Source organism: Dermacentor silvarum, chromosome 6 (genome assembly GCF_013339745.2).
Source record: "Dermacentor silvarum isolate Dsil-2018 chromosome 6, BIME_Dsil_1.4, whole genome shotgun sequence".
Taxonomy (NCBI): Eukaryota; Metazoa; Arthropoda; class Arachnida; order Ixodida; family Ixodidae; genus Dermacentor; species Dermacentor silvarum.
Genome location: NC_051159.1, coordinates 62,960,499 through 62,983,104, shown reverse-complemented (window position 1 = coordinate 62,983,104; position 22,606 = coordinate 62,960,499). Strand labels below are relative to the sequence as shown.

Sequence of the window (22,606 nt, the reverse complement as noted above, 5' to 3'; positions counted from 1 at the left end):
AAAAATTAACTAGGTCCGAGCAGGTGCCGTCAAAATGCATGGAGACAGCGAGTTGGGGGTGGCCATTCAAGGCCCGTCGCTCATTTTTTAGTCTTTTTCTGGCTTCCCACGCCTTCTTCGTGGTAAGGGTGGCTTTTCTGGTATTGTAGAACAGTAAGTTACTAATACAGCTCAAAGTTTTTTTCTCATAAGTGTTTCTTTCTTATATTTTACCATTAAGCCTATCATTTTCCTCTCGACTGCTCACTGCACCGTTCTTAGCTTCCTTTCAAGTTCCTTTGTTAATCACCAAATTTCGGCCCCATATATTGGCAATGGAAGGACACAGCAATTGTGTTACTGCTTTCTGCCAACACTTGCAAAGTCTTCTTGCCACAACACTGCAAAACTATTTGTGTAATAGTGCAGTTCACTGACCCAGTTCTTTCACTGGCTTCACAGTTGGTGCAGGTGGTGGTGAAGGTGGGGGAGTCTCTGGCTTTGGAGGAGGCGGTGGTGGTGATGGCGACATGGCAGCTGCCAAGGAAGAAAAACGTTCAAGTCTCACACACACAGGCCAACAACAACAGATCATTTCCTTGACTCGCTAGCACCCTTCACTGCATTGCAAGTTTGCCCTGCTAATAGTGGCACCAGTCAGTGTTCAAAAGACTAAGTGTGACATGCAAATGCTTGTGCTTGGCTTTTTAGTCCTTTGCCTTGTCCAGTCCCTCAGAAACATCTGAAGTGCTTAGAGCAAACAGTGCTACAAACGGGACAAAGAACAAGACACAGAGTGTTATGCCGTGCCCCCATTTTTAACGCTGTTAGCTCCTAACACATGTACCAACTCGCTCACCTAATCATGTTATTGAAATCGGAAGTTTACAAACACTGATTGGACACACAGGCTGTTGCACCTGGCTTTACCATGGGAGCCACTGTGTTATTAAACACACAAAGCACGCACATATGCACAGACTGACCACGCAGCTTACTAATGTACCATAGGGCCAGGCACACTAATATTTATTTCATAAACTCTGCTGCTTTTCGATTTCTCAAATGCGGCCAGGTTTTAAAAAATTTACATGGCTCTACAGCAAAGAAGGAGCAAAGACTACCAAAGGCCATTCTTCGTTCTTTGTACAGAAAACTGCAGCCTTTAATAAATAAATTGTAATGTAAAACACCTGTTCACTGTTTCATTGCTATATGTAATACCTTGAGACTCGGATAAGTGGGACTTCCAGTTTTTCAAAATGAGAATCACTAGGTTTCGCTAAATATTTCCCACCAAACTTGTTGGCCCCTCGAATCAGCAATGTTCCCCTCTGCGTGACCTTTTGATCCACATACCAGTGTAGTCCATCAGCAGATGAGGTGGCAGCTCGTCCTTGGGACGGCAGTAAGGGCAGTTGTACCCATACTCGGCACACTTCTCCGCATCTTCTTCTGAGGAAATTTGGTCACACAGGCCATGCATCCAGCTGGTGGAAGAGGAACAAAAAGGAAAAAAAAAAAAAGAAGTGTTTCAATACGAAGGATTTCCATTACACTTAAGTCTTGTAAGGTATAAGGTAGGCATTTTTGCATGCTTACATGTTTATATTAAACATTACCACAAAGGTATTAAAATAACTTGATGCAAAGAACAAAAAAAATTAGCATTCAACTGAGTTCAAGGTCATGCTTATGGCTGCAGCTAATTATTCTATGCCAACAGCTGCACAGACGCCTAGAAGGGTGAAGCCCACCCTGTTACCTTCCCGCCCCAAAAAACAATAAAGTTTTTACCTACCTACCAACAGCTGCATGCTTTTCGAACAAAGCACTCCGTGCCTACCCCGCAAACCTAACAGTACTGGTTTTTGAAAGAGCATGGCCATCACAAATTTAGACTTTTTACTTGTTGCTGTGGTAATAAAAAGTAGATATGAAATTACAAGAAATACCATATACATACTGACACGTATACTTATATAATATGGTATACACTAGATACACGTTCAACCACACACTCGCAAAAATGCCCAGAATTTTAAGACAGCACTTCAAACCACGTTTTTGCAATAACTATTTTTCTTCCCCGTTGGTTTCATGCTTTGTTATTACTCCCTCCATTATCGCTGCTATTGTATTAAGTGCATGGCGCAACAGATAACGATTTCCTTAATAAAAAAAAATTCATTACAAAGTTAAGCGTCCTGGAATAACAATCCAACAATCAAATTCTTTTTATTCTGTGCTTAATTTGCACCACTTTTAAAAGCATGAATTTTGGTTTACTGACTTCCCTACAATAAACAAAGGTATAGACGGTATCGCGCATACTAGAGTAAAATCTCGATAAAACGAACTTCAGGGGTCTGCGGTAAATGGTTCGTTATTCTGATAAGTCGATATAGTGAAAGCCCCGAAATTAAACATTCCGCCCATTAACTTATCAGTTCATAAGTTGTCATCATATGAGCTATCTATGAAGACGTCGCTGTTGGCTCTCAGCCCACGCAGTTGCTATTCAGCACCACCGAAGCACCGTGTAATAAGAGTGATGCGCTCAAAACAGACGCTGACGCCGAGAAAACTACCGACAAAAAGAAAGCCCCATGTCGCCTCCAAAGCCCATTGTTTCTTGTTCGTTTGTTTATTTTCACAATCCTTCCCATGGACACCGTAACTGTCTTGCTCGAGGCGGACACCTTAGCTATATTAAAGTGCAAGAACGCGTAAATGGCACCGCCCCGAAAGTACGAAGTGTGATCGTGTGGCAACCCCACGAGCACGAAGGTTAAATTTCTCCACGCGTGTAGCTACTACAGCCGCAGAAAGCACAAAAGAGGCGCGCAGAAAGAAGGAAGAGACGTGCCTCCAGTTGCTAGGCGACACTTGTCTGGGCGGAACATGCGCTTGCAAAACCTGATGCGTCGTCGCCTCAGCTAGTGTTCGAACTGTCCTGCGCGTGACAATCGCCACTTCAGGACCTTCTCAGAAAGAACAGCTCGCCTGACTGTTGAGCTCACCCACTGTTACCCTGCCTCGGAACGAAAAAGCGCGAGTCGAGAGCAAAAGTATTTTGCGGTGATGCCCGACCCCCTTAAGGGGAGCTGCTGGTCCCGCTGCTCTACTGAGCTGCGTTGGTGGAATATCCGTCAATGCGGGGCTTCGGGCACACTGCGCCGATGTAAGAGCGCAAGGGCGCCGTCCTTAACCAGGGACAGATTGCAACACGCGTCGGCATGTCATCAGAGGGTTGGGTGGTACGGAAAAGGCATGCACAAAAGAACCTGTATGCGCGCGCGGGTGACAGCCGCTTCCCTTGTGACATGCCGCTGTCACCAATTCGCGTGATCGTCGCGCTGCTTTCGAGTCTTTTTTGGAACTCGTGGAGTGATTATTGTAGGCAATTGGTCTTTCGATAGAAGGCCGCCCGGCTTCCCGACGCACTGATGCTGCGTGCCAGCGTAGTTTTTTCGTCAGGCGCCGTCTCAGGTTTTCCGGACCAGTGGGCCACGGCGTCCGCTTTCTGCGCCTTACCGTCTGCTAGCCTCCTGTTTCGGCTGCCTTGACTGGATACACGGAAATCTAAGAATCCCAGATTTTGGAATATGAGTTCGTAGTACTGAGGCGTTGTTAACATGACACGGAACCTCAATAACCATCGTTAATCTGAAAAGTTCGGTATTCTGAAGTTCGTAGTACTGAAATATTTTTACATTGAAACTATAAGAAGTCAGCAGGGGATTTCTGAAAAGTTCGTAAATCTGAAAAATTCGTTAATGTGGAGTTCGTTATAACGAGATTTTACTGTATAATGCAGCGAACCTGCGCCCCACGAAAAATTTTTTAAAAAGTATTTCTCACCAATAGCAGCATATAACGAATATATGCACATAACGAATATCAGATATCGTATTTATTCGCATATAAGGCAAGGTTTTTTTCCCAGAATCCTTAGCCTAAAAGTCACCCCCCACCTTATACGAGAATTTTGGCTTCACGGCATTGCAAATTTCTCCTTCCAGTGTGACTTTACGGCAGCGCTTGCCGCTGTGCCGTGAAGCCACACCTAAAGGCAAAACTTGCAGATAACTTGCACTCTGCGTAAAGCTCCCTTCCCCCATTTAGTAATTCCTCTAGTGTTAGCAATTCAGCAATTCAGGCAATCACTGCAGAGTCTGAATCATAAGTTGGCTACTCTATGTTGCTTTATAATAGTGTGCATACTTAAATTTTCTTTCTTGGGTCCCCAAACTGCACCCCCGCCTTATAATCGAATAAATACGGTATAATGGAGCCACTCTTGTGTCATATGCAACTTCATTACAAGACGTTTGACTGTACTTGGCTATCAATTACAGTAGGATCATAGCATGAAGGCATATAGAATGTTCTTTAATGTATAGATATCAGTCGATTGCATACCATCGGCCATGTTCTTCTCTCAATATACAATATTTACTCGTGTAAGGCTCGGATTACCACTTTCGAGTGTGAAAATTGGAAAAAAAATGTTTCGCTAAGCATCATGCGCATACCCACGTGTATGGCCTCCACGATTACACAGGCAGCCCGCTGTTGCAATCTCGGAGGTCACAGGTCGGTTCATTTCCGCCAATGGCTACTATACTCACAAACAACTTTTCTTTGCTATGAGACGAAAGCTATGGCGCACGGAGCTTCTGCACATATATTCATAAGCAAAGTAGTCCAGGCAAGCTTGGCAGTGGTTTCAGTTTTGATTTCTCTGACCTTGCATAGCTCCTTTACATTAGTGAAGGCAGACACAGCTAATTTGGCATGAATTTCTAAAGCTAATCAATGTTTATAGACATTTCATTTATATTGGGTTCTAAACAGCGAGCAACGAAGCCCGTTTCAAAGCCCCTGTGCAGCCAAATGACATTGACATCGGTGAGAACGCGCAACCGACGCCACCGTCGGCCGCCTGTGGTTGCATTATCCTGCATAGCAGCCAGAGTGCAGTTCTTGGCTTCAATGAGTAGCTATAAGCCTGCCTTGTCTAATGCCTGCACCCTGTAAAAATTTAATGAAATACAACCCTGTGGGCCTCAAACAAGCAAGTACAGTAATTCATACACAGCATCGTTGTTGCTGCACCTGTAATTTTTTTCCCCGGTGCTCTTCAGCAGAGAGTAAGCATTAGGTCCTTAAAACATTCAAATGAGTCAAATGAGTCAAACTCATTCGAAAATTTTGTTCTTGTCTAATGACATTAAATGTCCCTGTGTAGCAGTAACCTAAAAATATCGAAGTTAACTGTCATTTGATGCAAACAATATTAAATCTGCACATGTGACAGGAATATGATACCGAGAAATACAGAACACAAAGAAAAAAACAAAAGTGCCACTCCTTTGTAAAGTCACTGACCGTTCACACTGGACGCACTGGATGACGAGGTCGTTCTCCTGGTATTTGAGCAGACACAGAGGGCACGAAGTCTGGCTGGCACAAGGACCACACTGGGTGTAATTATTCTGCCACTGTGAGCCGTAGCCTGGCTCTGTGGCCCCGCACTGGATGCAAACCACGCACCTGGTAGAGAGACAACAACAAGGCTATTCTTGCGAATAACAAGTGCGCCCCGTTGATCTCATTCAGAAACCACCTACAACTGTGCTGTCTTGAAACACCTTTTTATTTCAACATAAGCTGCAAGCTGCACCACTGAAACCAGCAAGCGACTACATCAAAATGCATGTCTCCATAATTTTATTTACGTGACGTAGTGCACGTTATGACTGGTGCAGAAAATATTCTTTCTTCGCAAACTGCATACGTGTATGCGCACAGAAACATTTTTACTGCAGTTGACACGTTCTTGCCCCCCCCCCCAATGGTTTTTGTTTCAGAACAGTGATTGGACAGCAAGTCAGTCATCAAGAAGTGACCCAGAGATGATACAGTAGAACCCCGCTGTTACGTTCCCGGGTGCTGCATTTTCCCAGCTGTTACGTCGTTTTCGGACGGTCCCGGCACAGCTCCCAACCCCGCTGTTGCGTCGCAACTGTGGGACCGTTCCCGCATCATAATTTGCGAACTGCCACCCTGCGCCGGCCCGAGCGGCCATTTTGACTTTTCATGCCACTTGGCTTGGTGGCTTGACGATGGCATTCGCAGTCCAAAGTGCCGGGGGTGACACCTCATGACGTATTTTCGGTTTCCGCAAGCAAAAGTATGGCCCTTGAGATCCGTATTTGCTATCTAAAGATGGTGTCTAAGACGCGTTGCGGCCCTAAAATTAGTTTTGGGTCATAGATGTTCCGTATAAAGTCCAAGGATGATAAAGTCGTCGCCGCGTGCCATATGCTGTATGTAGTGAAAGCGTGCGAGGGGAACTGACGACCGCATCTAAATCTCGCGCACGCAAGAAAAAAAAGCAGGGAGGGAGCGCGCCTTCTTGCGTTGCGCTCGAGGCACCGGCAAGGGAGCGAGGGGGAGGGGAAGGGAGGGATAGGTTGCAGTGTTGCACTCTAGCATCAACTGCGTACTGTGCGGCGGCATTGCGTGGCGGAACAGGCCATATTTTGAAAGCGATCTGCATTGGGGGCAGAGTCTAGGCAGTGTAGGCATAGAGTAACATCCTTGTATATGTTACTCTATGGTGTAGGTGTGTCGATGGCTCGTAGCTTTGTGTGTGCTGTGTGCCTGTGTGTTCTTGGCGCTCAGTTTGCGTTGGAGCAACAGACAACAGCACGAAGGTCACTTCGTTCGCTGCTGCTGCGGCGCTTCCTCACGCCAGCGTTTGACAGCACGTGTCCGCGCTCATCAAATGTGATGTGTTCATGTTTGCCTGTGGGCGCTGACACCATGCTTGTTAATATAGTTAATAAGCGAATGTTTACAAGTATATACAGATGATAAAACTACTATCCTCACATTGTATAGCTGTCTACTAATTTGCTATCACAATCGATGCTTCGGCTTTTGAGCGAAACTACGACTTTTTTCACACGTAGGAATTCAAATAATATTGAGTGTGCAGTTCAGCACTACTCTTGTTTCTCAATTACCCTATTTCTTGGCTCTTGCGTTTCCCGGCTCTTATTTTTTTTTTTTTTTGCGATCCCGAGAAAACCGTATAAGCGGGGTACTACTGCACAAAGGCTGGACACTCTACACATTTTACACACTACATGCAGCAGCAGCGCACCTTGGAAGTTTTTACAATAAAGATTGAAAAAAATTAGCAGTGGCTTAGCTCGGCTATGCCAGGATATACGTAGCGTTCAGCCACATCGTTCAGAACCGGTAAACCTGGTGGCATGGGCAGGTAACGATACCCATTGGTGACGCTAAAAAATGGAATCTTCTGCTTAACGCGAAAGTTCTTGCACGTTGTACAAACCCGCGCCACGGTTTCACCCCACTCAGGCGACGCCGCTAAACTCAATGTTTCACGCATGGCACTACTTACCGGCGTCAAGTCTTTCATGTGCCACAGTCTTTCACACACGTCGCACACATATCCAAACGGATTGTTTACGAAGTCCGTCTCGAAGGCCCGAGTCGCACTGGCGCTTTCACTAAGTTTCACCGTATAGTCAGTCAATGGGCGAGCCTTGACGTCATCGATGTCGTCTTGTTGTTGGTACTGCTGAGATGGTCGGGCACGTCGCTCAGCCTTCTGGCGAAGCCGCTTTGCTAGACATTCCTCCCTTCGCTCTGGTGTCTCCGCAGCATGTTTAGCCTTCTTCTGTTCGTTCTTCCTATGCTCAAACGCTAATTGCCAGGCAACTACTTCGGGATCTGATGAGTTAAGCTTCTCCGCTCTGCTGCACCGCTGAGCAGCAACTTCACTCTCCTTCTCCATGGCAATATCACACTGGTAAACGCCCAGCGCAAACGCCTGGCCCAGCGCTGCGCCGTGCTTCGCATGCTCCTCGCGCATGCGCAGCATGGCTCTCCAGGAGTCATGCGAAACTGCTCAACCTCGGCCAGTGTAGCTCACGCTACAAAAAGCATGGTGCATATCGCTACAGCACTGCAACTTCAGAGACATGAGATGCAGCCAAGGGTGTACCTTGGAGCGGTGGCCATAGTGGCAAGGTTAACAGGCCAGGTCAGGAATAGGCTAGGTTATATATTCAAAAGCTTAGCTAAATTACTTAGCCAGTTTACAATGAAAATTCAGAAACCAAATATTCACATATGAGGGTACCGGGCTGACACCAGGCGGCGTAGAGTCGCAGGCACAAGACGGTAGGCAACCGTGTGTGACGGGATGACAGAGAACACAGAAAGCGTTTGTGCACTGTCAGCAGCATTGCTGGGAGTGCGTGACAGCGAACTGATTCAATGAAGTAATTGGCGGAGCAAGCCGCACGCGGTGCGGCTCGACGAAACGCAGACTGCGTGTGTGTGCGTGCACCGAGGATTTCCCGAAATAAAGAATGTACAGTAGAACCTCGTTCATACGTTTTCAAAAAATACGCGAAAAATAAACATACGATCCGGGAAAACGTACGATCCGAATCCAGTAAAAATTGAAGCGGACAAGCCCATATTGAGGTGCAAAGGCAGAAAACATTTATTTCTTGCAAAAAATAGTTACAGTCGAATCTCGTTAATTCGAACTGACGCTGTGGTCCCGTCAAAGTTATGTGTATTCCAATGGGCGACAACGCTCGGTAATTCGAACGCGAAAGCATTCGCGACGATTAATTTGAACATAACCGCGCACCGACAATGCTCTCAGCAGCACGCCAAATTACGTGGAGGCGCCTCCGACTGGCAATGCTCCGACACCGCCATAAAGCAAAAGCTTAGGAGAGACCCCTCAACACCGCGCGGAGAAATAAAAAACGAAAGAAAAAAATATCGCGGCGAAAATTTCCTCCCTCAAATGGTAAGGTCACCTTTTCAGCGTCGCGCCGGAACACACGTGTACGCGCCGATGTCTCAGCCAACGCTGCGACTGCAGCGTAGAGGGAAGCAACGCGGAGGGCCAGTCTGGCCAACGAAACTGCCCACGCTGGCCAACGCTCACTTCAACAGCAGAAAACGAAACATAGGGGTGCGGGTTAAGCTGGCGCCGGGCCGGCGGGCGCGCACGGAGAGTCGAAGGTCAGGGAGCTACGAGGGAGTTGAGAGGCAAGGCGAGGGGAGCCACCGAAGCGACGTGGTTGCCGAGGCCAAATGCGCTTCCCTACCTCCCTCCTCCCTCACCTTCGACGCGGTCACCGAGCGCGTCGCCGTGCTGGCGTGGCTCGCTCCCTTCGTTCACTGCCGTTATCGGGATGCGAGAGAGAGAGAGAGATTGTGGTTGTGAAGACGAAGAGGCACTATCAAGATGCGAGCGTTGGCCGGCGTGGGCAATTCCGTGGCCCTTGCTCGCTATGTGCTTGTGCGCCGCGATATTTCACGACTCGCACCGTTTGTACGTAGCGCTATGGTGCACAAATACATAAAAAATAAGTCCTTCTTTTAATTCGAACATATTTTCGGGCCCCTTCGAGTTTGAATTATCGAGACTCGACTGTATTTTCTGCTGGTGCGTCACACTTTTGGACAGGAACAACTCCTTTTGCACACATTGAAGACCCTTGCCCGCATTTTCGTTGTCTTTCGTGCGAAAGAAGCTTTCTAAGGCTTCCAGGCCAGCAAGGGCTTCGGCGAAAGTAGCCGGTGGGCGCAAGCTTTCGTTCTCGCCGCCGTCTTCAGGCGCCTCGTCCGCCACCACCTCCGCTACGAACTCTCTCGGCGAGTCGTCCGCCTGTTTTCACCGCTTAGTAGTTCGCGTTGAAGTGAAGGGCGAGGTAGCGCAAAGGTCAATTCGCTCGCCGCTGCTGCCGTGCTTCGTCACTTTGGGCAAACGAGCAATGCAGAGAGGTCGCGAAGGGGGGGGGATTGAGCACTGCAGAGAAGCCGCGCGGCGGCTGTCTGCCACTTAGCGCTTCACAAGCACATGAGAGCGGCCTTTTTGCACACCTGAATGATAATTTTTCACTGCAGAATGTATCATACGGCCACAGTTGGCCGCAATGCTGAATGTTGCTGCCGAATAATCGTATTATCCGGGAACGTATTAACCGGAATGTATCAACACATTCCTCTATGGCAGGGGTTCTCAAGTACAGTCATCCCACGGAACCCTGCTAAGCTCCATAAAGTGCCAAGGAACACCCCCCCCCCCCCCCGAATTAACCGAATGTCGAGTTATCGAGGGTATCAAGAAAACAATAAACAAATACTTCACTACGTCATCACGCTTCTATTTATTCAATGAATCGTCAAATCTTGTTTCTATTTAGCACAAGACCAGTGCGGAAGCTGAAATTCTCTTCATCTCATGACTGATTAGCGCTAGCAGCGGCGAAGGCCTCGCGACATCCTTCGCGGCGCGCGTTTTCATCTGAGACGCGCTTAGCACACCAACGGGCGCACATCTCGATTACTTTTTTGCCACTCAGCTGCTCGCCAACAAATTTTCCGTCCATCGCGATGTAGCTGGTGCTTTTTATCTTCGAAAGCTTTGCACTGAATCAAAGCGAAACTACTGCTTGCCGCAACCGCTGCGAACGAAACCGCGGCCGCTATCGACGATCATGGACGGCGACTTTACGGTTCAGAAGGCAGGCGGCTGACGCACGCACAAAGTCAAAACGAAACTACCGTTCGCTGCAAGAAGTGCGGATGAAACTGCGGCCGGTCGCTATCGACGCTGCCATGGGAGGCGACTGCGCAGTTGTGAAGGCACGCAGCCGACGCGCGCATCGAGTGAAAACCAAACTACTATTTGCCGCAACCGCGGCGGACGAAACTGCGGTGGTTATCGACGCGATTTGAGATAGCGACTACGCACTTACGGCGGCACGCGGCTAGCCGCCAACGCGGTGTTGCGCGCGGCGATAAACGCAAGAATAAAGGCTTTAAAGGTTAGGCACGAAGCGCTTCGGCGTTGCTGTCAGTCACGTGCCGCTTACGATCGCCGCTGAGGACCACGGCGATGCGGACTACGCCGATTCGTTTCGGTTGGACGCTACGCCGTTCTTGCTCTTCTGCGGCGCACATTTGCGGCGCTCTGCGCATTTTTTTTCCCTCCAACGTATACGTCAGTGCGCACACTATCGGCACCGACCCTATCTACAAATAGGAGACACGCGCATGGTGGTAAGCTACGGCCTCCGAGATTCAAGTGTGAAAGCTTAGGCGCGCTGCCCGTTCTCAGAGGTTGGGTGGCTAAAAGCTGCTTGCGTATTTATTGCGCAGTTCGCGCGTTGCTGTTACGCACTGTGATGTGCTTTTTGACACTCGGGCAAGGGTAATGGAGGTTCTTTCGATCAAGCGCACCTCGTGTTCGCCGTTTTAGACACTTGTCGAGAGCGGGACCAGGGAAAATTTATCAGTGGCTCGCGGAACCCCGAGCAGGGGCCCGCGGAACCTACGGTTCCGCGGAACCCACTTTGAGAACCCATGCTCTATGGGGTTATGTTTATTTTTTGCGATTGCGAACGTAGGAGCCGGGAAATCGTATTAAGCGGGAACGTATCAGCGAGGTTCTACTGTACTTGACACACATACTCCTGGTTCACACATTATTCCCCAATCAGAATGCTGTTTTTAAAAGCCCACATCTTACGTAATACCCCAATACAGGGGCACTTGACAGATAAGGAAGAAAAAAGAAAGAAAAGAAAGAATGCAGCTATGGCAGCCAGGATTTGACCTTGCGACCCTGTACTCATCAGCAAAACACCTCCGTCATGAGAAACCATGGTGGGCAGCCACAGTAAGTTTTCGAAGGGCAGATATTTTCATAGATTAAAGCATGTTTCCAGTGTTCCAGCATGGTACTCATTCACACATTCACACACAGTGCCCGAGCTATCTCATTCAGGCATCTGTGCACAAACCATTGTCCTGCCCAAGATAATATGCAATCGTGAAAACCCTATTCCACCCACATCTACACAAAAGCTGGTTAAACAAGAATTTTAAGATAGCTTACATTTGGGTGGAACAGGAACAGGTATGAGAAAGCTTGCAAATCTGTGTTGCTCGGAAGGCACGCATCACTAAGTACCGACATGGCGGAGTGGCGCAAGAATTCCATAAGATTTATGCAAGAAAGTCAAGAGCTTATATACTTTGATTCAGAGGACTCTGATCATAGAATAACCTACATTCATTTTTTTTTCGTAGGATAATAGTTACCTTAATTAAAATTACCAATTAGGATAATCATTCATTTTATCTTTGAATATAAGTATAAAAAAATTTGTTTAATGTTCAGCAACGTATCCTTAACTATTATGAATTGAATTAAATTTATGCAAACATGTTCACATTGAAAAGAACTTCCTGCACTTAGCAGGCTAAAGCGCCCGGCCTTGCCCAAATGCCAATGTTCTTTCTGAAGGCTGCTGGATTACCAAAATGCTGAGTTACTGAAGAGAAACAAAGAAAGCAGCAAGGTGCCTACCATCGGCACTTCCAGTTTCCCTGGGGCACCGTCTCGAGAGGCGGCGACAGGCAGTACGTGTGGTAGCTGATGTCACACTCGTCGCAAAGCAGAAGCCGGCTCTCATCGTGCGGCTGGCCACAGCCTTCACACACCGTACAATCCAGGCAGCGCCATCCCTTCTTCAGGATCATCTTCGTCACCTGGCGCAGAATCACAGGTCATCAGCAAAATGCACACAGACACGCTACCTATAAGGTCATTATTTCCAATTTCTCAGAACCAGCCATGAAGTTTTAATCAAACAAAATTGGAATGCATCAAGAATACGGGCCACACTTGGTGATGAAAGAGAGAATTTAGAGAAAAAACAAAATAATTGTTTGCTCCTATGGAAAGTAACTGTTGCCAGTCGGTTTTCGCCTTTTCATGAGTGCAAATTGGGCAAGGGTATTTCTTTTGGCAACCTACACAGATGAAGATGCAACGTTCCGTGCTTCTGTGGTGTCTAACAATGATGGCCACATTGATGTTTTCTCTTCCTCTACATGTTACGCAGACACAGCACCTCTGCTCAGCGCGAGACCCTTTGATTCAACGTTTTTCGACTCGCTGTACTGTTACGTCTACCATTACCGCAGCCCATTCCCTTCCATTTCAGGCTCCCAGATATCCGTCTGCAAACTACCTGCAGAGTGCATTGGCATTCCACTTTACATCCTCACAGAAAGCTGCCCTAATGCAATGTGTGACAAAACTGTGGGAGACAGCAATGCATTTAGAAGCAAATCACAGGGATGAATGAACTAGCCACTAGCCTCAGGATTCCTACAAAGTGGTGATGCCTTGAGTGCTGAGTCAGTTTGATTCCACACATTATGAAATCAACCGAATTCAGGCACGCCACCAAGCTTTCCGATATCTATTTGAAGTGGTGGGACAATTTGAACAGCAATCTTTAGCACAGAACAGAGCTGGAGTTGCCACAAAAAACATGAACAATACCACAGCTGCAGACAACTGCTCTTCAAACACATACAGTTACACAATGAAACCAGAGCCTGCAACATTATTGCTTCACACTTCATTTCAAAAAATATTACATGACCGAATTAATCTAGAATATGCCATGGCTGTTGCACTGAGCCCTAGGCAAAAGTCTTTCAGTTGAACAAACTCAGCATAAAGCAACATTAAACTCCACAAAAAGTCTTGTGACTTGTCAGCACCTTTATGGTGTCACCTACCTTGATGTACAAAATTGTCTGGTGGTACAGTAGAACCTCGCTGATACGTTCCCGCTTAATACGATTTCCCGGCTCCTACGTTTGCAATCGCGAAAAATAAACATAACCCCATAGAGGAATTTGTTAATACGTTCCGGTTGATACGTTCCCAGAAAATACGATTATTCGGCAGCAACGTTCAGCATTGCGGCCAACTGTGGTCGTATGATACGTTCTGCAGCGAAAAATTATCATTCAGGTGTGCAAAAAGGCCGCTCTCATGTGCTTGTGAAGCGCTAAGTGGCAGACAGCCGCCGCACGGCTCCTCTGCAGTGCTCAATCTCCCCCCCCCCCCCTCCGCGACTTCTCTGCATTGCTCGTTCGCCCGAAGTGACGAAGCGCGGCAGCAGCGGCGAGCGAATTGACCTTTGCACTAAATCGCCCCTCCCTTCAACGCGAGCTACTAAGCAACAAAAACAGGCGGACGCCGCGCGCGCGCGGCGCTACAAGTTGCCGAGATCGTAGCGGAGGCGGTGGCGGACGAGACGCCTGAAGACGGCGGCAAGAACAAAGGCTGGCGCCCACCGGCTACCTTCGCCAAAGCCTTTGCTGGCCTGGAAGCCTTACAAAGTTTCTTTCGCACGAAAGACAACGAAAATGTGGACAAGGGTCTGCAATGTGCGCAAGAGGAGTTGTTCCTGTCCAAGGGTGTGATGCACCAGCAGAAAATACAGTCAAATCTTGATAATTTGAACTCAAAGGGGCCCGAAAATTTGTTCGAATTAAAAGGACCTATTTTTGACGTATTTGTGCACCATAGCGCTACGTACGAACGGTGCGAGTCGTGAAATATCGCGGCGCGCAAGCACATAGTGAACGAGGGTCTCGAAACTGCCCACACCGGCCAACGCTCGCATCCCGATAGCGCCTCTTCCTCTTCACAACCACAATCTCTCTCTCTCGCATCCCGATAACGGCAGTGAACGAAACTTCAGGGAGCGGGCAGGGAGGAGGGCGGTAGGGAAGCGTATTTGGCCTCGGCAACCCCGTCGCTGCGGTGGCTCCCCTCGCACTCCCTCTCAACTCCCTCGTAGCTCCCTCAGCTTCGACTGTCCCCGTGCGCGCCCGCCGGCCCGGCGCCAGCTTAGCCCGCACCCCTATGTTTCGTTTTCTGCTGTTGAAGTGAGCGTTGGCCGGCGTAGGCAGTTTCGTTGGCGGGACTGGGCCTGCGCGTTGCTTCCCTCTGCGCCGCAGCCACTGCATTGGCTGAGACGTCTGTACACGCGTGTTCTGGCGCGACGATGAAACGGCGACCTTACCATTTGAGAGAGGAAATTTTCGCCGCGGTATTTTTTTTCTTTCTTTTTTATTTCTCCGCGCGGCATTGAGGAGTCTCTCCTAAGCTTTTGCTTTATGGCAGTGTCGGAGGATTGCCAGTCGGAGGCGCCGCCACGTGATTTGGCAGTGCGGCTGAGAGCATTGTCGGTGCGCGGTTATGTTCGAATTAACCATCACAAATGCTTTCGCGTTCGAATTACCGAGCGTTGTCGCCCATTGGAATGCACATAACTTTGACGGGACCACAGCGTCAGTTCGAATTAACGAGATTTGACTGTAACTACGTTTTGCAAGAAATAAATGTTTTCTGCCTTTGCACCTCAATATGGGCTTGTCAGCTTCAATTTTCGCTGGATTCGGATTGTACATTTTCCTGGATCGTACGTTTATTTTTCGCTTACTTTTTGAAAACGTATGAACGAGGTTCTACCGTAGTACTGCTCAGCGACATCACCTATTACATTGTTATAAATTTCTTCAAGAACTTTATTTCTGTTGTTTAGTAGCACAGCAAAAAGAAAAAAAAAAGCATGAGGAGAGCATGAGTGCAGGAGAACATCTATTTTTTCCCAAGATACTGTAAGTCACTAAAATGTGCCTAACATTTCTCAAAATTGTGACAAAACGGTCAATAAATGCTACAAGTTTCACTTGAATGTCTTGCACATGCTTTCTTTCTTGAGAAGAGGCTGCTTACTGTACATGAAAACAAATAAATCTCGTGCGTTAGAAGCATGTTCACTCACTTTGACGTTGACGCAGTAAGGATGGTAGCACTGCCCACATTGGGCGCACGCGATGAGCCTGCCTTCTTCGGCCCGTCCAAAGCTGCCACACATGGCACACAGGTCCTGAATGCAGAGGTTTCCTTCTTACCACTTTGAACAGAATAAGGAATGTGGCACCTTAACAAAAACTCTAACAGATTTTATTTGCCTTACACACTGCTCCATAGTAATGCGGCATTGGTCTCGTAGAAATTGATACATCTACTAGATTTAGGTTAGTTCTGGTGTGGTGCCTCTATTAGGCTAACGGGAATATGCGCGAGTCTTATACAAGGTTAAAAGCCACGTATTGCATGCCAAGGGGGCATGCTATGCGCAGAGGCCCTAGTTGCCCGGTGCAGCTGTATGTAGACAAGAGTGGCCTAATACATCTATTGGTGCAAGTACTAATAGGTCTACTTAACTAATACAGGCCATTAGTCTCATCCTATAAGGATCATCCAATTAGTACAATGCTAATACACCCATACAGGTGTTAATAACCTAATAGTAGGCTACTAGATTTTATATTGCAATTTTTGCTAGGGCAAAACAGAGCACGCAACAGCATTTTTGCCAGATTTAGGAGATCCCACACAGCTGCGATCATCATGTTTTATTAACATTTCTAAACCCCGCAGTGCCCACCCTACCGGTCTACTCACCTGGCTCAAGACGAAGTCATCGTTGGCCGAGAAGAGAACCATCTTGTTCTGTGACTCTTCCTGCTTATCTTTGGCTTCAGGAGTGCCAGCAGCGGCTCCCTGAGAACACATGTAGTAATAAAGCAGCATAAACCAAAAAATCGCAGAGTGCAATACGCATTGACTATTGTGTAGCAATGCCACATGTACAGCAAACTGGAAAATGGCAACCACAAACCAAGGCATAAAGGAAACAATGTCTGTGCAATGGCAGTAAGGCTAGCTACCTTGCATTGTGCTTTTTTTTTTAGTAAGAATCGGTTTCGTTTTTAATTATGAGTAGAATTAGTTACGATTGTAACGCGCATGCAACTTTGAATGCCCTTTTGATTAAAAAAAGACGTAAGTTAAAATCGTGCAAATATCGTAATCATATCTGATTACCGAAACATGCATGCAGTTCTGACAGTCACGGTGCCTCGGTTCGCGATATCCGAGTGCTCGTTATAACTAGCTTTGCACTCATTCTGATATCGTTAGGGCATGGAAAGCTGAAACGAGCATGAAATGACCTCATGATAAGCTTGTGTGCCTTTGTATGTTCCATAAAGTTGTTTCAACATGGTACGCTTCGACTCAGGTTTCGTTACTTGATGTGCGCGGTAGAATCGGCCCCAAGTTATTTTTTGGGATTTTGGGGCAGTAATATAACTGTGTGTTACAATTGGGGGAGCAGCAGAATCTCGCAAATACGGTAATATGTGCAGACCTAGAAACTCCCTTATAAGGAACTTGCCAGCACACCTCACTTGCCTGAAATATGTAAGCGGCATGTTTAATCAAGCTGCTGTGCTTTTTTTTTGTTACATCCTTAGCTTATTTCACTGTGCAAACAAAACTCCCTGGGATTATCTTCTAGGGTGGCACATTTACAAAGGCAATAACGAAGCTTGCATTGTTCCCACAGTCCCCAAGATAAATGTATCAAGCTCAGCTTCATTCTTGTCATATTCGAACATTCACACACTTCCTCGTGCTTGCTGGGCATGTTAAATGCGACTTCAACAAAGTATCTGCCCTGCACTTCTCTGTCTGCTGCTGAAAATATGGAGCCACTGCCATTGATCACTTCTGAGTACAAATGCTTACATATCATCACTGAAGCAGCAGGTGTTCACAGGCCTCAGTGATGAGCACATACTGTAAATATTCGAATCTAGGCCGATAGTATTTTTCAAATAATCATATACAGTATAGGCCACTTATAACGTAACCGCTTACAGTGCAGGACCGGATATAGTGCAGTCTTTTCAGACTCCCGTTAATTTTCCCATAGCACTCCATGTATACACATATCGCTTATAGTGCAGTTGCGGGAAACGAAATACCGGTTACAGTGCGGCTGCCTGGGAGTACGGAAGTCAGCAGAGACGGCGAACGCTCCCCTCAAACGGGCGCCCCAAGGAGTGCTCGAGGAAGAAAGAGAGACGAAGTGGAGGAGAAGGGCACGTGGTGTGAACGAACAGCCAGTGAGGCTGAAACCAGAATCTTGAGTGCGAGCCGTGAAATATCACGGTGCGCATAGCGAGCAAGGGCCGCGAAACTGCCAATGCCATCCAACGCTCGCTTCACGATAACGGCAGTAAATGAAACTTCAGGGAGCGGGCTGCGCCGGCACAGCACGGCGAAGGGCGCACGCGGAGACTGTGGAATGTGAGGGAGGAGGGCGGCAGGGAAGCGGATTTCGCCTCGGCAACTCCGCCGCTTCGGTGGCTCCCCTCGCCCTCCCTCGTAGCTCCCTCACTTTCGACTGTCACCATGCGTGCTCGCCGCCGTGCAGGCGCCGCCGCTCCAGCCGGCCCGGCGCCAGCTCCCCAAAGTTTCGTTTTCTGCCGTTATCGGGAAGCGGAGTTTACCGGCGTGGGCAGTTTCGTTGGCCGGCCTGGGACAGCGCCGCTGCTTCCCTCTGCAACGTAGCCGCAGCGTGAAAGGTCAACACGTGACTAGAAAGTAGAGGAAGCATAAAGGAGAAAGAAGGGCTCATACACGTGGCTACGGTAGCGTGGCTGAGACGTCGGCCATGTTCCGGCGCAACGCAGAATCGGCGACCTTGCCATTTGAGAGAGGGTGAAACTTCCGCCGCATTTTTTTTTTCTTTTTGTTTCATTCGCGCGCGACATTGAGAGGTCTCCCCTAAGCTTTTACTCTATGGCGGTGCCGGAGCAATGCCAGTCGGAGGCGCCGCCGCGTGATTTGGTTCGAAATAACGAGATTCGACTGTAAATTGAATGCAAACGTTCTAGTCGCATTCATCGACTGCCTCATATGCGTGGCGGCTCAGTGCACATGTTTTGCATATGTGCGGGCCTTGAAAAATGTTGCTTTGGTTATAGTGCGGTACCGCTTATAGTGCGGATATTCGCGACTCCCGCGACTTACGTTATAAGCGGTCTACACTGTACCAAACTCAAGGGTCGGCGTAGATTAGAGGGTTTTTAAAGAAAGGTGCCAGTTTTTAATTGAAATTGATAAATATGGTGCATAGCAAGCTCCATCTAAAAAAAGTAAGTATCGCAGCCGATACTAGCCATGCCAGTAGCCAACTGAAGTACACGTGCGACATCGGAATTTTGACCTGTGTTGTATTGGCATGCAGCACTGCGTTATCGTAATGGCACCAAACAGGCAATGCCACTATAATGCCACTTTCAAAAAAGAAGTTGTGCTAGCCGCAGAGGCGTCGTGAAACGTTCAGGCAAGGCGGGACATAAGCATCAATGAGAAAGACGTCCGTCATTGGAGGGGGCAGATGCTTTTTGCGAGTGCCACAGCGAGGTTGTTTCATGCCTCAAAAAAGGCAGCTTCTCTAATGCACTTGATGGTACTGAAGATATTGCACTGTTTGAAGATGACAGCGATAAGGAAAATAGCAACGAGGCTAGCAGCGATGATGACACAGAATGAGCTCGGCATGTTCATATTCAATAAATGCTGATTTAATTTTGTGAACACCGTCCTTGCTTTATTGTTCGGCCTAGATTCGAGGTGAGTTATTTTTTTTTCTTTCTTCTGGCTTCAAACTTTCGGGGGTCGGCTGAGAATGGAGGCCAGCCTAGGTTCGAGTAAATGCAGTACGTTTACCCTAAACAACCTAGAATCAGCAGCTACAGGTTCACAATCAAGAAACAAATTTACAATGCAAACTTGTTTCACTTTCATCACATTTTAAATGCGAAGCATTTCTTGCCGGCGGCTCTGTCCGTCCCTCCCGCGGCGTCCCACACCCCCACAGCGCATGCAAGTCCCCTCCCCCCCTCTCTCCTCTCCTACGCTCCCCCCTTTCTCTCCTCTAGGAATCCTCTACGGAGCGGCGCCCGTGTGCCACACCCCCACAGCGCATGCGCGTCCCCTCCCCTTCTCTCTCCTACGCTCGCCCCCTTTCTCTCCTCTAGGAATCCGGAGCGGCGCGCACGACAGGTGGTGGAACAGCTGCATACTCCGCTGGGGGCGCCATGGTAGTTCCGCGGTATGAAAATGACGGAGCGTGCGCGCCTCATTCTCTCTCCTGTGCAGCGCCACAATGAGCGCTCGGACCGCTGCCGCGAAACCATCTCCTCGCTGCTTCGCATCCAGACATGGTTCCCTTTAGCGGGAGATGGAGTGATTTTTTTAAACTTTTTATTCCCTTATAACAGAAATCCAAGCAGATAAACACACACGCCATAATGTAAATGCTTCAGGTAGCACATTTAGGACACCTTAGCAACAAGGAACATGCAAAGAAATTCAAGCCAAACCTGAGAAACATTCCAACAGGGATAATAGGACTTGAGCTTAGGTTTTGGTCCTCGCTTTCTACGGAGCTCGACGGCTTTCGCCCTCCGTTTGGCAGCAAACTTTCCACTGGTTGCCTGAAAACCAACACACGTCCCATTTTCACAACCCTCATTAACAAATAAATTCCGACAGCAAATGTCAGGCCAGTATAGTACCACCCCAGTGTGACTCATTGCAACATGATGGTGCAACACCATGATGAGTTGTTAAAACAAGGTTTTTTTGCATCAAAACTCGGCTGGTTTATCACGGCCATCCATGTCTGCAACACATCCTCCATCATGGACTTCTGGAATGATTCTGATGTGCGAACTATGCACTGATCTTAACAACAACCAAAATCTCAATGAACAGCTTCACAAGATATTTTTCAATCTGAAGACAAAGTTCAAACATGTGGACATCTATTTGTCTTTATTTTGTGTATTCGGATGGCAATTTGTTGCACTGCAACACCGAATTCAACACACCAAAGTAAATCTTGCAATTACCACACATCCCACAAGACTCCCAGTTAATCCCAAACCCTGTTCCTTAATAATACATATTTCAACTACTCACGAATTCTACGAAGTATTTAGAAAAGACTGCCTTATCACATGCATCATCAAAGCTAGAACGAATGCAAAAAAAAAAAAAACTATTAAATGGGAAATGTTACATGCATTTACATGCGTTGCCATGCGTTATCACATGTGTGTGATCTAGTTTCACTCTGTAGCCACCACCTAAACATTACCTTAAGTGCCACGCCCAAGTATACTCATCTGGCCACCAATGCAAGCTCTTGGCTATGCCTGAGATAATTCATGCACTTGAAACATCTGTAGACTGGTAGCACAATCTACAGTGGAATCTCGTTGATACGATCTAATAAAGCGTATGATCCGAAAATCGTATCACCCAACGTATTATCCAACTAAATCGTATTATCTGTAAAAGAAAAAAACACGTACCATCCCGAAAAACCTACTACGCAGAATCGTATAAACGAGATTCCACTGTACTCGGATGTTAGTTGAAGTCAAATTTTATGGTGAGTTTTGTTTTTGTGTGACAGATGGCGTGACAAAGCTTATCAACTGCTGGCGTTGCTTGTGTCTCTCGTTTTCCAGCATGGCGGACCGGTGCAAAAAGACCGTGCATTTTTCGAGTGATGAATAAATAATTGAAGAACTTATGAATTCCCAGTTAAGCAAACTTCGATATTGATTATGAGGCATCTTCAGGGCACAATGACAGCGCCGAAGAGGCCATGCTGCCTGGGGAAGACTATTTTAATTAGAATCATTAATAAGCATGTCACAACTTTGTTTGAATTTCTGGATTAAGAAATTACAAAATGTTCAGCAACATTTTTTCCGTAAAAATCATTTGAATTTAAAGCCTGCTTATGTGCCACATAGACAGAAATTGAACTTGTTGCACTTTGGAAAAAGTGCCCGGCCCCCCAAAGGGTTAAAAAAAAAAAAAAAGCTAAAACCTTGGCGACAATGTACTTTCCATGCACTGCAGATGTAGTTACACAGAGCTGAAAACTATTAGGCAAAATGTACATCCACTTACTCTCGCTCGTCCGACACCGCCAAACCTCCGTTTTCCTGGGAAGCGGGCAAATGGTGGCTTTCCTAATGAATGATGGGATGGAGGAGGGAACTTGGATTCATTCTCGGGGGACTGCATGCCTCCTGAAGACATCTGCTGCAACAGAAAAAAGCAAACAAAAAAAAAAAAACAAAGAAGAGCCTCTTAAAAATAGCACAGGCAGGAGGCTATAACATCAAAGACATTATGCACTGACTGGGCACATCATTCTAGCAACCAACCTGTCAACAGCCAGTAGCTTCACAAAGCTCCAGCGCACTTTGAAGCAGAGACTGTTGTTTTCTTCCCAACATTTGTTTGACTAATAGGGCTGTGTGAATATCCAAACCTTTTAAATAACGAATTGAACAGTGTACTACACCCGAACCTCATTATAACGAAGTTGAAGGGGGAGCAGCAATCAATTTTTGTGGAAAACGCTGTTTTATGCATTGAAGCACTAAGTTAACTGGGACGCCCATGCATTTCGTCGGACACTTTGAAAATTAGTATCTCGAAACTGGTTCAGTCCCGAGAATTTGTTTCAAGTGGTACGCCTTGCAAACTCAGCGGCTATAATTCATGGATTGAAAGATGTGCCGTAAAATAATTATTCAAAAAGTTAATTATTCAATTAGGCATTTTCATTTCTCGTGGAAGTAGTGGCCACATCATCAAGTAGTTTAAATCAAGGATTATAATTGTGCTTTCTGCCACAGGCAATTTTTAAAAATTTGGTGCAGCTAAAATGAAACACCCTGTAATGGAGTTCCATTTAAAAACGCTCAAGAATTAACCGCACTG

The 22,606-nt window shown here is 47.1% G+C and overlaps 2 protein-coding genes across 3 annotated transcripts in view; one reads left to right on the top strand and one right to left on the bottom strand.

The window, feature by feature from the left end:
- Window positions 1–22,606, top strand: part of LOC119455526 (uncharacterized) — a 582,670-nt gene that overhangs the window by 258,220 nt on the left and 301,844 nt on the right. The gene's annotated exons all lie outside the window — the stretch shown is intronic.
- Window positions 1–22,606, bottom strand: part of LOC119456696 (histone-lysine N-methyltransferase 2D-like) — a 292,817-nt gene that overhangs the window by 258,276 nt on the left and 11,935 nt on the right. Inside the window, exons 6-13 of one of the 2 annotated variants that reach the window (XM_049668850.1) lie at window positions 21,785–21,919; window positions 20,179–20,292; window positions 16,403–16,501; window positions 15,717–15,821; window positions 12,428–12,609; window positions 5,374–5,538; window positions 1,339–1,469; window positions 418–516 (exon numbers count right to left, since the gene is read on the bottom strand). In XM_049668850.1, coding sequence (XP_049524807.1) covers window positions 418–516; window positions 1,339–1,469; window positions 5,374–5,538; window positions 12,428–12,609; window positions 15,717–15,821; window positions 16,403–16,501; window positions 20,179–20,292; window positions 21,785–21,919 — 1,030 coding nt within the window. The remainder of the gene's footprint in view (window positions 1–417; window positions 517–1,338; window positions 1,470–5,373; window positions 5,539–12,427; window positions 12,610–15,716; window positions 15,822–16,402; window positions 16,502–20,178; window positions 20,293–21,784; window positions 21,920–22,606) is intronic. The other variant, XM_049668851.1, reaches the window with a different exon arrangement.